Raw genomic sequence first — 17254 nt, forward strand, 5'->3', positions numbered from 1 at the left:
TGTAGCACCTAAGAAAGAGTTCACAAGCCTCCCTCCCAAAAACTCAGTAGCTGGAGGTGTCTTCAGCTTGATAAATGGTATGCCGTTCACATATGAGTAGCTGTGAGCCAAAGGTGCTGGGTTTGGGCTCTGCCGCATCACCCCGAGACTGCCCTCATCTGTCACACCGCTGGGCTGTCGCAAGATGGCAGACCACAAAAGAGGGGCCGTGAATCTGCTGGGGGGTGGGGGTGGCTCCGGGAAGAGCCGGGTCATATGTACCTGCAGGGCATCGCTCAGAGAGAGCTAATAGAGTCCCCAGGTTAAAGGGTGGAGCCCCTTCTTGAATATTATTAACATTCAAAAGATGCTCAGTCTTGTTTCAAACAATATTACAAAACCACAAAGGCGCATATTAAATTAATTTAACCCTGGCAGGCAGGTTGTGCATTATTCGTGTAACCACCAAGGCTTTCTGAACGGATTGTCTGTGTCGTTTCACATTCAGCTCGTTACCAACGAACAAAAGAGAGACTGTTTACGTTTGTCCTCCTTTCTCTCTCTCTCTCTCTCTCTCTCTCTCTCTCTCTCTCTCTCTCTCTCTCTCTCTCTCTCTCTCTCTCTCTCTCTCTCTCTCTCTCTCTCTCTCTCTTTGTTTTGTCCCTTTCACCTTCTCCTATACCCACCAGGGCTGCCCTCTGACGCCGCTACCACCCATTAACATTGCCATCCGCTTCACCTACATCCTTCAGGACTGGCAGCAGTACTCCTGGCCACAGCAGCCCCCTGGTGAGTAGTGAGTGATGGTACTGGTGATGGGCGGGGTGGTGGTGCTGGTGGGGAGGGTTGGGTAGGGTTAGGAACTGCCTTGCTCATGGCTGCAGCTGCACGCAAGCTCAGCTGCTGTTGTTTGCTGTTGTTAGACTTCTTTGCAACAGCAGTTAATTCCTTGAACAGAAATCATTGACTCCAATAATTGGCGAACGAAAATAAAAGTGTTATGATGAACGATACAATGAAAATCTCACTGCCAATTAGATTCTCCAATTATTAACTATTGTGTGAAGATTTTTCTAATGCATGTGTGTGTCGTAAAGACGAACAGTGCAGCGGTAGGCTGTATAGATATGTTGTAAGATGGTTCTGTTGCTCTCATGGCAGACTTCGATGCTCTCCTTGCTGGAGAGGTGGGTGGAGTGGAGTTTGGAAAGCTGCCTTTTGGGGCCTGTGAGGATCCAATCAGGTTTGACTTTTTCTCTTTCTCTTTCTCGCTCTCTATCTCTCTTGCTCTCTCACTCGCTCTCTTTTTCTCTCTATCGCTCTCTCTCTCTTCCCTCCTCCCGTCCTCTCTCCCTCCACTTTGTAGAATGACATTTCCCCAGGAACTACAGAAATATTGATGTAACACGTGACTTGTGTCTGTATGTACTTTATCGATGCTGAGGTGTAAAAACTATCAGGAGTCTTAAGGGTCATTCACACCAAGAACGATAACTATAACGATAACGATAACAGCATAAAGTATCGTCCCAGCTAATATGAAGGACAATGTCCACACATAAACGATAACGACAAGAAGAATGATATCGTTGGGGATCACTTTCAGAGCAATTTTTTTAATGATAAAACGCAGCCAATCAGAGTCCATCAAATTGTACTTGCACTTGCCCTTAGATTAAAAAATGTTCTATTGCATTGATTGTCCTTGATATGAATATTCTCAGTTAAAGTATTTGATGTCTTCCCTGTGTCCTTTCCAGTGAGCTCCACCTTGCAACCACTTGGCCACATTTGACAGAGGGGATCGTGGTGGATAACGATGTGTATTCGTGAGTACATGACCATGTGTATGAAGGCCTCCCTCTCTTCTCTTTACTGGAGTCTGGGAGGTTTCATGTACATGTACACTTACAGTTACATGTATTCCTTTACTCATTTAGAAGATATTTTTATCCAAAGTGACTGACGAGTGAGGAATGATCTACTTAATGTTAAATTGCTCTCCTGCTACACCTTGCTGGCTTTAACAACACTGTTCGAACACTTGACATCAAAGTTAGGCTGTGTGAAGAAAAAAATGAGAGAGAGGGATGAAATTAATTCACAGTAAATTGCTTTCCACATCTGTGTCTTGTGAAACCAGGCTCGGTTATCTGCCCCCCCCCCCTTTTTTTTTTTTTTCACATCGGTGCTCTTTCACAAGTTTCTCTCTCCCATCTGCACCCAGCGTGCTTGCTGATGCTAGAGAATGTTTCTATTTTCAAGAGTGTCGGACATATTTTTTCACTTTTTAACAACTAAAGTAGAGAAACAAGTAGGGCCAGGAAGTGGAGATAATGTAAAGGGAACCTTGTATGGGCAGCAGATGAGAGAGCAGTTGAGAGGGTTGATGGTGGTATTTATATATTCCGCACCAACACTGGCAATCACAGCCCCAATCCCAGCTGCATGCTATTTATTTCTTGTCTTTGGCTGCAGTCCTAGTTGAAATGGATATTAATTGGAATTGACACACGAAGGGAGTTGTATCTAAAGGTCTTTTAATTAAGACGATGATAGCTACTTAGTGCATTTTTGTGTCCAATTTTTTTCCCTAGCTGACAACTTTTTTTCCTAACTATTTTGTCTACTTTGTCAACATGGTGGTTCAGTTGAGTAAAAATGGTTGATTATTTGCGTGTTGTGTGCATGTTTCTTCTCAGTGACTTGGATCCTCTTCAGGCTCCTCATTGGTCCGTGAGAGTACGCAAGGCGGATAACCCCCAATGCTTGCTGGGTAAGAAACTTCACACCCATCTAACTGGAAGGGCACTCCGAGGAAGTTGTATCTTGCAGGTTAAAAGATGAAAATAAATAGCTGTATCTGCTATCTTGTTCTGGATCCTCTCAAAAACATTATGTATGGGTCTTCATTGACTCCATGCTACACTCCTCCGCCAAGTTTTATGAACACGGCCTAGTAGTCTGTACGTTATTCTGCTGATTAACAAACAAGCAAGCAAATGGCCCCAACCCATAACGTCATTGGCTACTAATAGTAGATTTGATGATGATGATGATGATGAGGACAATAGAGTTGAAGTTTGTGTGGTTGATGGCGGAGAGGGGGATTAAGGATGATGATGAGGAGGATGATGACTGTAGACTTGATAATAATTACTTTAGGTAGATTGTGTCTCTGGTTTGACTATATGCATAAACCTTGAATGTTCCTAAATGAAATGAGCTGAGGTACTGTGCCATGCTGCTGTGTTGCTAGGTGAGTTCCTGCTGGAGTTCTATAAGCTGTGCCAGCTGAAGGAGTCTACTGAGGAACTGCTGGGTAGAAGCGCCGGGGAGGAGGAGAGCAAAGGTAACGCATCAGATCAACCTGTTCCCTGTGTGTGTGTGTGTGTGTGTGTGTGTGTGTGTGTGTGTGTGTGTGTGTTTGTGTGTCTGTGTGTCTGTGTGCGTGCGTGCATTTACTCGAGACGCTCGCTCTGAGTCATGGGCTGCAATACACACTGAATCATCAGCTTAGTGCTCTCCGCCAAACATGTCGCATATTTTAATGCGATTACCACCACTGAATAATATCAGTGATATGCAAGGTGGTTGCAACACAGCAGGCGAGCGAGAATTTGACAGAACGGGAGGGGGAGAATTGGCGTGATAAAAAACGAACATGGTCATGCCCCCTAGGTGTTTGTTTTCATCATTTAAATAATCACTAGGTCCTTTTTTCATCTCTAAATGTTTAATGTCGTCTTTCTCAAAGATTGGCTATGGTGCAGTCCTCTTTTTGAGTCTCTGAATCTGATTTATGAATATCATTGTGGGTCTGTATTTGTTTAGCCTGTATCACAGTTGAAGACAGAACTCCATGCACCTCGTGTGTGTGTGTGTGTGTGTGTGTGTGTGTGTGTGTGTGTGTGTGTGTGTGTGTGTGTGTGTGTGTGTGTGTGTGTGTGTGTGTGTGTGTGTGTGTGTGTGTGTGTGTGTGTGTGTGTGTGTGTGTGTGTGTGTGTGTGTGTGTGTGTGTGTGTGTGTGTGTGTTTCCTTGTCAGAAAACGCAGACATAAGCCACGCGCTGTCCAAACTGACCGAGCCCACGACTGTGCCCATGTCCAAGCTCTCCGTGTCCAACATGGTACACAGTGCTCGCAAGCGCATCCGTCGCCACAGGCGTGTTGACGAGTCACCCCTCAACAACGACGTCCTCAACTCCATCCTGCTGGTGAGAGAAAACAAACAAACACAGACCCACTGTTAGGAATTAGCGTGATGATTACACACTGAAATGACATGAAGCTGGCTGCAAATACTGTCTTTGAGGGCCCAGAAGGCCAAGTAGGTGATCTGGTAAAAAATGAGAGCCTTGCTAGTTATTGTTGCAGTAGTAGGCTTTTATAATTATATCGATACTACATTTAACTTAAAAAGTGCCTTTCATGACACCCAAGGTTGCTATACATATATAAGTAACTATGAAAACTGATATAACAGTTGGGGGGGGGGGGGGGGGGAGAACAAGCCTTAAACAAGTCCAACTAACCTCAAATTAGCCTAAGGAAATCACATGACAGTATTGACCATAGGGCCAGTCTGTAGAAAGGTGAGTGTCTTGGCTATTCACCATTGGACCAGTCTGTAGGAAGGTGAGTGTCTTGGCGATTGACCATAGGGCGGTCTGTAGGAAAGTGAGTGTCTTGGCTGGCTTCTGCAGTAGGCTGGTAATGAGGCAGACAAACTCAGGAAGGAAGGAGAGCAGCAACAGCAGTAGTGTTGTTGTTGGTAGGAGTGACACTTCCATTTCAACGTCAATTGACATCCAGAACCTCGGTGCACTGACGTAGGTGGAGCTTCCCTAGACTGCAGAGGTGGACAGTGCCAAAGCTGAGATTGACAGCGGCGGTGAATATGCACTCGGTAAACATTGTAGGCTCGTCATGACAAAAACTCTGCGACTCTGTCTGCTGCAGTCAAGGCAGAGCAGACTGTCACAGGAGATGCCCCACTGATAGCATACAGCCACCCAACACGTCTGTCCACTCGTTAGTCGGTCTGTCAACCGTCCGGTCAGCCGCCGCAACGATCAGGAGCAGGAGGAATATGTCCAGTCGTCCGACAGCTGAGCAGAACAGCTTCCACAATGGAATGAGGAAGCTAGACAGTTAAAGTTGGTCTTGAGCAGCAGAGCAGTAGACTATTACATCACCAGATGTGCTATTTTAGCTCTGAAGCCCAGAGCAGTTGTTTATGTTCTCAGTGGGGTAACTTAGTTGGCAATATGCAAAATTAAATAATTAAAGAAAACCACACACAAAACATATGGAAAATGTGTAAATAAGTTAAGAATTAAGAAATAAGATACAAATTAGAGATCGAAAACAGCCTAGACAGAGTGACACACAGTCTCCAGAGTCTCCATTACTAGGCAACACGTTCTGGTGTTTACACTGTTTGTGTTTATGTTTGTTTGTGTGTCAGTATCTGTTCCCAGATGCAGCAACAGACAAGCCTGCTGATGCAATCGCGGCCAAGGCCAAACAGGGGAACCCTGATGGGAAAGCAGAGCAGGAGAAGGAGCCGGATGACTATGTACATGCAAATCGCTTATCCCCCAAACACACTGTCACTGCAACCCACAGCTTATGAGAAATCACTTTTGTCATTGCATATGCAGATATTTCAGCATTTATAGCTTTAGGCTTAAGATGGCATTGCAGCTGAATTGTCATTAGAATTCACAGTATAGTCCAGGCTTGAATTTAACATAAGGAGATTATGGCAGATGGATTTTTGTACTAATTGCTCAGTAAAATTCAGCTCCCCAGAAAGCTACTTAAGGAAATCTGACAGTTAACTACAAATGTAGGTGCTGAGGTATAAAAATGCCCATTTTTTCCCTTCCCTTCCTCCTTCATTTTCTGTAAGAATAATTGAACAGTGTAAATATTTAAAATTGTAAGATTATTTCAGTTTAGCATTATAAGATCTTTAAGTCTAGGCCACTTCAGTTCAGTCCTCTCCTCTCCTCTCCTTCCCCCCTCTCAGAACTTATTCAACCAGTTCAAGTCTGCGCCCTCAGACAGTCTGACGCATCGTCTGGCCCTGTGCATCTGCATGGTGAACTTCTACCACGGGGGCGTGCGTGCGGTGGCTCACCTCTGGCAGGAGTTTGTGCTGGAGATGCGCTACCGCTGGGAGAACAACTACCTCGTCTACGGGTAACGGCAACCCTCTCTTAAAACAGCCACTCCGAATACCTCGAAATGATGGACACATACAAGACGCACACACACAGTATGGCAAAGTCCATTGGCCGTTAAAGTTGTTTGACTCCGGGGGGAAAGCGCAGCACAGTGGCGGCATTACCTTCCCACATCCCATCTGGGCCTGGTGCCCATGTCTGGCTCTGGCGTGAAGTCGTCTCTCGACCTCACTCTACCTCTCCCTCTCTCTCTCTCTCTCTCGCTCTCTCTCTCTCTCTCTCTCCCTCTCCCTCTCCCTCTCCCTCTCCCTCTCCCTCTCCCTCTCGCTCTCTCTCTCTCTCTCTCTCTCTATCTATCTCCCTCTCGCTCTCTCTCTCTCTCTCTCTCTCTCTCTCTCTCTCTCTCTCTCTCTCTCTCTCTCTCTCTCTCTCTCGCGCGCCTCCTGTTGCATCCCCACTGTACACTCAAAAAAGCCCCAAAAGAAATAATCTTCAAAGGTGTTGGCAGCCTGTACTCATGTTCTCCTGCGGTCCTCTCTTTCAGTCTGGCCAGTGGGACTCCGGACCTCAGGTGCTGTCTCCTCCATCAGAAGCTACAGGTGACCACTGCCCTCATATCACACTTAGTTCATGTTCAAGTTATGTCGGGTGATGTGATGTGTCCTGTAGGAATGAGGAAGTGTACCTTTAAAGTTGTAGTGGTTGTGAGCGCTTGTTTCATTTGCTTGCACTTATTTTGTTGAGGTTTGGGGAATGTGATTAATGAGAGCACTGACAGTGCCTCATTAAGGTTGGTATTGCATCTTTAGCATTCTTTTGGCCGACCCAGAGCTTCAGCTGAAAAAGCCATCTCATGTGTCCTGCATCTTGGGTTGCCATTTGGGTTTGTTTTGGTGCGTCCTTATCCACACTGCATCTCTATGAAGATGAAAATGACTAATAAAGGCAAAGAGAAGGCGGCGGAAACGGTGTGTGTGTGTGTATTGTAATGGGATGCAGATGTGTTTAACTGCAATCAGCAATCAGCTTTCACAAGCCGTTTGGTCATCAACTGGAGTGCTTAACTGGAGCACTTCTCTCATTCTCTCCTTTCCTCTCTTTATTCTCTCTATCTCTGTTTCTCTCTCTCTCTCTTTTTATTCTCTCTCTCTCTGTCTCTCTGTTTCTCCCTCTCTCTCTCTGTCTGTTTCTCTCTCTCTCTCTCTCTCTCTCTCTCTCTCTCTCTCTCTCTCTGTCTCTCACCCACATTGGCATGCAGTAGTTAGGTGAATTTGTATGCATGGCCTACTCCACCCTTGTGAAAGTGAAAAGATCTAACGAGCAGTGTTCTACACGTCCCCCTAGATGCTGAACTGCTGCATCGAGCGCAAGAGGGCCCGAGACGACAGCCGCCAGAAGGGCTCTTCCCCCGAGGGTCCCCGGGAGCGGAAGGTGTCGGGCCAGGAGAACGGGCGCCTGCCGACGGAGGGCTCCAGCAGCCTGTCTCCCGGTGGGGCGGCGACGGCCGAGGTGTCGCCCGGCAAATCATGGGAGTCGTGGAGCGACAGCGAGGACGAGTTCTTCGAGTGTCTGAGCGACACAGAGGAGCTGAAAGAGACGCCTGCCGACGGGGCCAAGGAGACCGGCAAGGCCAAGCCAGAGGGCCGTCTGCAGCCCCACGGGAACCTCACCCTGCTCAACTCAGACGAGCCCCTGTACATCCCAGTCACGCAGGTACTCTATTGATCTATCAATCTATCAATACATCGGTCAATCAATACTTCAATCAATCAATCAAGCAATACATTAATCAATCAATAAGTTAATCAATACATCAATAAGTTAATCAATACATCAATCAATCAATTCATTAATCTATCAATTTGTCAATCCAGTTATCAGTTTATCAATCTGTCAATCCATCTATTGATCAATCAATCAGTTCATCAATCAAACTTTATCAATATCACTTTTCATACAAATCCAATCACAAATTAAAGTGCTTTAAAAACAATTGACAAAAAGAAAGCATATACCTGCATTTCACAAGGAGCTAAGACTTTTTTTCATACTTCCCTGTATTCTCTTAACCTGTAACCTTTTGGTCTAAAGCTGTTGCAAATTGCTGCATACTTTTTCTTTTAATCGTTATTTTGAGAATGGTAGCAACACTACCAGAGTTTTCTTTTTTATTTGAAGGACTAAATTATTGATGCATCAATTGATGCAGAAAATCTGGTGTTCAGCCTCAAAGGCCAATGTAATGTATATTAGCACTCAAAATGTCTTCAAAAACTGAAAGGAATTAGTCTACCAACCTCTCACTGACCAACATCAGGCTACATCATTAACAACTTTGTATTTTATCACTGCGGCAGAGTTTGGATGCAGGCAAGAACTCAATTTAGAATGCATTTGGCACCGCCTAGCTCCCCATCCTCTCCCCCGCCAACAATTAACACTACTTAGTTTGAGCCTGTGTAGAAGAGCACTGAAGCGATAACCTTTTTACAGAGAGTGAATATTTGAATTGGGACAAGGCTGCAAATTAGCTCGGTAGTCCAGATTGATACGAATGATATTTTGTGTGGTGTGAACACCGTATTGTTAGACTGCTTGCTTCTGCGTTCATTTATCATAAATAATGTCCTTTGATCCGTCCTAAACCTTTGGAGGCCTCTTCTGCGCCAGAGGTTTGTTGGCAGTGGAACAAATTCAGAGCGAAGTGCATACTTCTGAGGCTAATCCTACTTTATCATGTGCTGTCACAACAACAATAACCACAACAACAACCACCACCACAAACTCCACCGGCCCAGACGACACCACTGCAGCCCCACAACAAGCCCCCATCGTTTCATGCGCACAAGGACACCTGGTATCGATCGCGGGGGTTTGGACTGTGCCTCTCGCCTTTTCGCCCCAGCTGTCTGAGTGACGGTGTGTGTGTTAGTGTACGTGGGCACATCCACCTCCACCTCATCAATTATACAGGCGCCCTGTGTTGTTAGGGCTAATGAAGGCTAACGACTGACCCCTCTGCATAATGAAAGCATGGTTTTTCATCAATAATCCCGGAGATGCTGAGGACAGGACAGAGCCCGAACAAATGCACCAAAGGGTAGAAGAGCGAGCATCATGACCACGTATGGGGGGGTGCATCATGACCATCATGCATGGGAGGGGTATGCATCAGGACCACGTATGGGGGGGTACATCATGACTACGTATGGGGGGGGGTGCATCATGACCACGTATGGGGGGGGGGTGCATCACATCTACGTATGGGGAAGTGCATCACGACTATGTATGGGGGGGTGCATCACGTCTACATATGGGGGGGTGCATGGGCAGATTATGAACTTTCGGGCCCCTGGGCCCAGATGTATTAAGGGCCCCCCACTAATTGTCGCATATGTGGGAGGGGGGGGGGGGGTTTGGGGGTCCTCCCCCAGAATTTTTTTTAATTTGTTTGATGTGATTTCCTGTATTCTGGTGCATTTTAGGGATGGCCAATACTACATTCAATCAGATTCATAGCCTACATCCTGATTTGTTGATATTGAGGCAATGATTCCATGCAAAAGCTTGGGCTTCAGGGCCCCCTGACCCCATGGGCGCCTGGGCCCGGTAGGCCTGTGCAGTAATCCATCCCTGGGGGGGTGCATCACGTCTACGTATGGGGAGTGGCATTGGGAGTCATGTAAAATGAAATCAAAATGTAGGCAGTCAGCATTTATGCCCTCACCATTAACATCAACTGCATCCGGCGGCCATCATTTCCATGTCCATCATGTTCTCTCTCTCTCTCTCTCTATCTCCTCTCTCTCTGTCTCTTCTCTCTCTCTCTCTCTCCATCCCTCTCTCTCTCTCTCTCTCTCTCTCTCTCTCTCTCTCTCTCTCTGGTGTTAATGGTCTATTAAGTGTCCGTGGTCCTTCAGACGACCCCATCTCTTATTGTAGACTTGTTTGTGTCTGGCACTGTTGCAAGCTTCTTAATCCACCACACATCCATTTGTTCCGTTCTGCATTATCCCTCCATCTCTCTTGCTCTCTCTCTTTCTCTCCCCGCCTCTCTCTCTATTTAGCTGTTTGGGCGCTGTGAACATCTGCCACTGCTGCTTTGTTGTCTGATCGTCTCAGGTTTCAGGTGGGGGACCTGTCACTGGTCTGTCTGCACGTGTAGTCATGACATCTCTCAACTGTAAATTGTGTGTGTGTGTGTCTGTGTGTGAGTATAGATGTCTATGTGTTGTTGTGCTGGTTGTGTGTGTGTGTGTGTGTGTGTGTGTGTGTAAATAAGTGTACGTATGTCTAATGTGTTTGTGCTGTGTGTGTGTGTGAGTGAGTGCGCATTTATGTTTATGTGTTGTTTGTGGGTGCTGGTGGTTTGTGTGTGTGTGTGTGTGTGTGTGTGTGTGTGTGTGTGTGTGTGTGTGTGTGTGTGTGTGTGTGTGTGTGTGTGTGTGTGTGTGTGTGTGTGTGTGTGTGTGTGTGTGACAGAAGTGTTATGGCACGGTGATGTGGGTGTTTTAGATGCACGTTGGCGCCACTTCATGTCTAATGAGGCGACTGGCTTCGGAGTCTCACTTTCTCGGCTTTTAATTAGTCTCCTGATGAGGTGGTGTTTCTCCAGGCTTGTCTGGCCTATTTATACCCCCACCCCCCGCCAAACCCCCTAACACCCAACCCCCCTGAAGAGTTTTGCGAAAGGGTCCGTTGACTTGCGGTGATTTTTACATGCACTTATTTATTTATTTTTTTATATCAGTAGATGTCGCCTTGAAACATCTAAACCATTGTCTGAATTTCAGTGTGCTCAGAGAAGAGAACAATCAGTAATGGAATTCAGAAATGGCATGAAAGTAGAGACTCGTTTCTCTGACAGGCACAACTAGTCATTATTGTTCACTATAAAGCAAGGCTACGGTCTATTCCCCACACTTTCTGTAGACATTTTCTTAACCTGTCTACATCCAGCTGGTTACAGCCACAGGAGATGTTGCACAGCCTGCCTTGCACAAACAGCAGGATCGGCTTTTGTCTCAGCCATTGGACTGAACGCAAGGCGACGGCGTGCTAAAAACACTCTAGCGCTGTACCACTCGTATGAAACAAATAAAGAAAAAAGAAGAAATGTGAAGTGCATAGATGAGTGAAAAACAAAACTGATTGTTTTGACATTTAATCCGAGCTAAATCCTTGCTGGCAGACTTGGCTGTATTTCTGTTTTACCATGACAACAGCTTGTCTCGATAGAATGTCACAGTCAAACTATTCTATTGTTTTACTTCATGCGTATGGTGCAGTTGCACAAAAGACAAAGCAAAAAAAAAAAAAGATCCATTTCCATTACACTCCATTTTACATTTGAGCATAATGTTCTTCTATCTCGGGTCATCTGAACAGTCATTAAACCGCAGCAGACACCTCGTGATGGAGAGAATAATCTAAAAGAGTTGAGCCTGGAGCTTGCTAGGCTCAGCCACATTAGAGCGGCTTTGTGGATGACGGGCTCCGTCATAGGAGGGTAACTAGGCATGTTTGGCTGTTCAGGAGGCAGGGGGTGAGGTTGGATGTGCTCCTCTGGAGACAAGCTAAATGAATGGGGAGGCCTGCTGCTTAACAGACAGGAGGATGTGCATGGTCCAACCCCAACACCTGTTTGACTTGCCTTCACCACGATGACATCTGTCTGCATTTAAAGTCGCTCTAAGCCCAAAGGAAACTGTCTCTCTGTCTTGTTTTTTTCTGCCTTCACTCTTGCTGTCTCTCTCTCTTTCTGTCTTCTCTCTCTCTCCCTCTCTCTTATCTCTTCATTTATTATCTAACCCTTCCCATCCCTCTCTCTTCTGTCCGATCCTTTATCTTTACCTGTCCATCTCTCTTGCATAATGTTTTGCATAATAATTATTCTCTCTACCCCCTTCCTCTCTCTCTCTCATGCATATTCTCTCTATCCCTCCCTCTATCTCTCTCTCTCTGTCTCTCTCTTTTTTACTATCCCTCCCTCTCTCCCTCCATCTCTCTCTGTCTCTTTCCATCCCTTTACTTTCTCTCTCCCTCCATCTCTCTTTCTTTCTTTCTTTCTTTCTTTCTTTCTTTCTATCTATCCCTCCATCTCTCCCTCCATCTCTCCCTCTCTCTCTCTCTCTCTCTCTCTCTCTCCCTCTCTCTCTCTCTCTCTCTCTCTCTCTCTCTCTCTCCATGTTCTCAACCTATCTGCAGGAGCCTGCGCCCATGACTGAGGACACTCTGGAGGAGCAGTCGGAGGTGTTGGCCAAACTGGGCACGTCGGCGGAGGGAGCCCACCTCCGTGCCCGCATGCAGAGCGCCTGTCTGCTCTCTGACATGGAGTCCTTCAAGGTGGGGGACCCTCCAAACATCTCCTTAACATCCTTAACAGTCCTTACCATCTGCAGAGCACCAGATCTTACATTAAATGAAAAATGTCAATAGCATGTATCAATTCGCACACTATAAATTTGAACTGATTAGCATTAAACAATAGAAAATAATGCATATAATTACTATACACATGCGCATAGAATTGAGTAACTGATTTAAAGAATAAGTCGAGTATTGAGCTTGAAAATGGTTGGTCTAAGGCTCAGCTCCGCGCTGTTTGCTCAAGAGTGTCGAGGTCAGTGGTGCTACACCACATTTCGAAATAGTAATTATGCTCTTTCTGAGCAGCGGTGTGGTTAAGGTGGCATTGTGCACAGGGTGACAGTGGTGGCCTGTCTGACGCGCCTGATTGTGTCACTGGAGAATGATGCAGGCTCACTACATTTGTTGGGAGATGTGGAGCTGTGGAGGGAGCTGTTTTTTATAGTGCGGCTTATTATTCACTGCAATCACTGAAGTATGCCTTTTTTGGATGCTCTTGAACACGATGATAGAAAGGAGAAAATGACCTAACCTTGCCCTGCTCGGCCAAAGGAGATGGTTAGTGGTTCTACAGGAGCAGTACAATAGGAAAGGTCATAAAGACATTCAAAGTAGCTACCTTCAAATGGATAAAACGGGTGAAGGGCTTAGCTTCCAATTTGTAACGTTACAGTAAGTGTGCCACTTAACAAATCAGCATGCCGTAAAGCCCTGTGGTATATCTTTATGGTAGCCATAGAGTCAGTTGACACGGCTCATTTACCTTCCCGTACCCATCATGCCAGTGTTATTTTTAGGAATGTGACTGTTCTGTGGGCCATTCAGCCAGTGGCCCAGTTGCAGCATCCCAGAACGCAGGTGCAGCCAGAAAGCGTCTGTGTAAGCAAATCACTGAGTGCTTACTTTAAAAAAGGAAGACTGAGATGGAAGACTTGTTTTTCCTCTTTCTTCTTTTTTAGTAAGGGCCAACTCACCTGTATTTTTTGTGTTATTTGTCAGAGAAGATGGTTCAGGTTAAATGACATGTAATTAGATAGAACGAGCTGGACTGTCCATTACAATTACACAAGGACTTAGTGGGCTAACACACTAAGATTTAAAAGAACATTTATGGTAATGATTTTGCTCATCATCCTGGTTCAGGCAATTATTTAAAGTGCAATGGGAGAGAGGAAAAAAAGCATATCTGCGGTGACCACATGCCTTTTAAGTTACCAGAAGAGATTTCATGTCTTGTTTGGTCATTAAGACCTTCCTCTGAAGAATCTCTTTGTTCTTTGCCCAGAGGTGGAAAAAGCCCCAGCCTCAAAGCTTCTGAGTATCTACACATGCGCCCGCGTCCTAATTGATTTGGTGGTTGGGGAGAAACTAATAGATGTATGGGTATAGAATGGGAGGCGACAGCAAGCAACTGAAGTGACGGTTCATTTCATTTTAGAGGCTTATTAACTTTTGGAGGCCCTTTATCCAGTCTCTTCTTCTAGCCCCTCTCTCTCTCCCTCTCTTTCTCTCTTTCTAATGGCGCTAAATGATCTGCTTTTGTTATGCCGTTGGTGGGTGCTCAGGGCTTCTCGTGCATCAGAGAAGATAGGAGGACCCCCTCACCACATTATGCGCTAATCACACAGTCTTTCTGCCGCACCCCTTAATTTTAGCTAATGGCATTTACTGTCGCCACTAGTGAGTCGAAGCTCTTTAGCCGTGCGACTTTTTTTCCTCTTCTCTTCTATTCTCTTCTCTTCTATTCTCTTCTCTTCTATTCTCTTCTCTTCTATCCTCTTCTCTTCTATTCTCTTCTCTTCTATTCTCTTCTCTTCTATCCTCTTCTCTTCTATTCTCTTCTCTTCTATCCTCTTCTCTTCTCTTCTCTTCTCTTCTCTTCTCTTCTCTTCCCTTCTTTTTCTTTTTCTTTTTCTTCTCTTTTCTCTTTTCTCCTGTGATGATGAGCTCGTTTCGACTGCCCCACAAAATGCTCCAGTTTCCTTGCCCGGGCGTGCCGCCCCATCTACCCCTCCTCGGCAAAACTGCGGCGCTCGGAGTAGGCAGGAGTCTGCAGTAAATGGCCCCCTTAGCTGAGAATGGCCTCTATATTTAGACAGGAGGAAGGCCTGTAATTGTGCTTAGCCAAGCATCATTTGGCATTTTGGCTTTAATTACCATGTCCCTCTGGGTAGAGAAGCCAGTGAGTCTTGGTTATGATGAATGGTATGGCTTATAGATATGACAGTGCCCCCTCCTCCACCACCACCACCACCACCACCTCCACCACCACATCACCCACACACCTACTCGCCTCCACCACCACCACCACCACCACTTCCACCACCACATCACCCACACACCTACTCGCCCCCTCCTCCACCACCACCACCACCACCTCCACCACCACATCACACCTACTCGCCCCCTCCTCTTCCAAGCCCTTCTCAATACCTTCCTCCCGATAAAAAACAAGCAAGAGGGTAGTATCCATGTCTGTGTGAGTGTAAGGGGAAGCGTGTGAGGGGAGTGTAAGGGGAAGCGTGCCCCCTCCTCTTCCAAGCCCTTCTCAATACCTTCCTCCTGATAAAAAACAAGCAAGAGGGTAGTATCCATGTCTGTGTGAGTGTAAGGGGAAGCGTGTGAGCGAGCAAGGCCTGATTTCAACACCTGCATCTGTCCCGCCCCCTCGCCCTTTCCACTTCCTTGTCCCTCTTCCCTTTTCCCCTTCTCCTGGTAAACACATCACACGAGAGCGGCTCACTTTAGTAAAACTTCAGATCATTATGTCTTGTTCTCCTCCACGCTGGTAATTATTGGCCGTAAGAGTGTGCGCGCCTTCAGCAGACAGACAGAAAAGGTCACGCTGGGAGCTGAGAGTGTGTGTGTGTGTGCGTGCGTGTGCATGCGTGTGTGTGCGTGTGTGTCGGAGATTCGTCAGCTAGTTCATTTGGAGCGCGGTGGCTGACACCCTCACCGTGCTCATTGCTCACAGTTTGGGTGATTCATGCGCTGTCACCGGCACGCCAGTAAGAGACCTGAGCCCCGCTATGTGTGCACTTCATTCACTCTCCATTCACTCCCTGGAGCCATCCATAAGACCGCATACTGTCATCTTCTAGTCCTCTAGCCATCGGTCACCACCACCGCCACCGTTTAACCTCTGCTCTCTCTCTCCGATTTGACCTTTGACCTCTGGGCATCTTCCGTACTGGTAGGCGGCGAACCCCGGCTGCCACCTGGAGGACTTTGTGCGGTGGTACTCGCCCCGCGACTACGTGGAGGAGGAGGTGACGAACGAGGCCGGCCAGACGGTCGTCAAGGGCGACCTCAGTGCCCGCATGAAGATCCCGGGCAACATGTGGGTGGAGGCCTGGGAGACGGCCAAGGCTACACCTGTGCGCAGGCAACGACGCCTCTTCGACGACACCAAGGAGGCCGAGAAGGTTTGAGTTTTTGGATATGATGCTGTACGCAATAAGTCCTTGTAATGTGTATCTTTTTTTAAAGGAATGTTATATATTTCTGCCTCAAATATTATGAAAGCATAGTCTCGCTCACAGGTTTACAAAATGTCTCCAACATTGTTTAACAATTTATGTCTTATACATGTCTCTTTTAGACGAAAGACATAATAACGTTCTTTAGTTTTATTTAGATTTTTCTGAAATAATTCCAGTTTTCCCATACCGATATTGCGAAGACTCACTGCTTATCTTTGCACTGCCTTGCATTCTGTTTATGACTAACCCAAACATTAGCTCTCAGCATCTCCGTGTTCATTTCAGCCGTTTCCGCTCCTTGTTGGAAGCCTTGCACTGCATTGCCTCATCGTCTCTCCCCTGAAAACAGCAGTGGAGGATGGACAGCCGCGTCTCCGGAGTGTCACTTTCGGACACCCTGTTGAACGCTTTCAAAACAAATTTAGCTAAGGACATGCCTGCGTATCTAGTGTCAAAAAAGGGTGCTTTAAAAAAAAAAAAAAAAAAGGGGGTAGGTTGTGGGGGAGGTGGGGTGTGTGCTGTAACTTGAGATGGCAGAGGTGAAATGCAGGTAGCGGTCACCGAGCTTTGCATGAATGTGGACCCAGCCATCATCCAATCAGGAGAGCGCGTGTGCACGCGTGTCGGAGAAAGTGGGTTAGAGCATAACGTCTCCCTGTCAGGGGTCCGCGGCGCTGCGTCGCGCGGGACTCGAGGAACGGTTCGGGGGAACCTTGCCCAGCTTGAAGGTCGTCATCTCCGACGTCCTTCAGCACCCTCCTGGGCTCAGATGGGGGAAACTCCAGGTGCAGGATTTAGTCTGAATTAATTTGCTGATTTTAATTTATTTTTTTCCCCAACTCACCCCTCCCTTTTTCCATTTTTCCTCCCCTCCTCCGACCTCCTGCGAGTTGTCCTCGGAGATGACTGAGGCGCTCATATTTTTCCAGTCCTCTGATTGCAGTCAAGATCACAGCCACAAGGAGGTCACCTTGCTGTGGAGGGAGAATTTGTGCCTTATGCCAGAGAGCCTCAAGGCTTGTATGTTATTGGGGACATCAGTTTAGAATATAAAAAAAAAACTATAAATAAATAAAGAAAGAAAAAGCGAGAGCAACCTTAAACTTTCCGGCCTGGAAACAGAATTATTACATTATTGCTGTAAATATGGCTGAGTAAACGCAGGGGGATTCGGTTGATTACATTTCGGGTGCCAAACGTGCTCAATGGTGTGGCGCGTCGTGAAGAGGCA

At 46.5% G+C, this 17254-nt stretch overlaps 1 protein-coding gene across 1 annotated transcript in view; it reads left to right on the forward strand.

Annotated features, from left to right (window-relative positions):
* Nucleotides 1-17254, forward strand: part of rab3gap1 (RAB3 GTPase activating protein subunit 1) — a 34551-nt gene that overhangs the window by 6940 nt on the left and 10357 nt on the right. Inside the window, exons 8-19 of the mRNA XM_076263481.1 lie at nucleotides 669-768; nucleotides 1141-1222; nucleotides 1740-1808; nucleotides 2682-2755; nucleotides 3239-3331; nucleotides 4026-4195; nucleotides 5449-5559; nucleotides 6016-6188; nucleotides 6717-6771; nucleotides 7517-7885; nucleotides 12380-12517; nucleotides 15739-15966. Coding sequence (XP_076119596.1) covers nucleotides 669-768; nucleotides 1141-1222; nucleotides 1740-1808; nucleotides 2682-2755; nucleotides 3239-3331; nucleotides 4026-4195; nucleotides 5449-5559; nucleotides 6016-6188; nucleotides 6717-6771; nucleotides 7517-7885; nucleotides 12380-12517; nucleotides 15739-15966 — 1662 coding nt within the window. The remainder of the gene's footprint in view (nucleotides 1-668; nucleotides 769-1140; nucleotides 1223-1739; nucleotides 1809-2681; nucleotides 2756-3238; nucleotides 3332-4025; nucleotides 4196-5448; nucleotides 5560-6015; nucleotides 6189-6716; nucleotides 6772-7516; nucleotides 7886-12379; nucleotides 12518-15738; nucleotides 15967-17254) is intronic.

Source organism: Alosa pseudoharengus, unplaced genomic scaffold, assembly GCF_046254945.1.
Source record: "Alosa pseudoharengus isolate Yale_2024_CS ecotype anadromous, Long Island Sound unplaced genomic scaffold, YU_APseudo_1.1 YU_APseudo_1.1_scf_3, whole genome shotgun sequence".
Lineage (NCBI taxonomy): Eukaryota > Metazoa > Chordata > Actinopteri > Clupeiformes > Clupeidae > Alosa > Alosa pseudoharengus.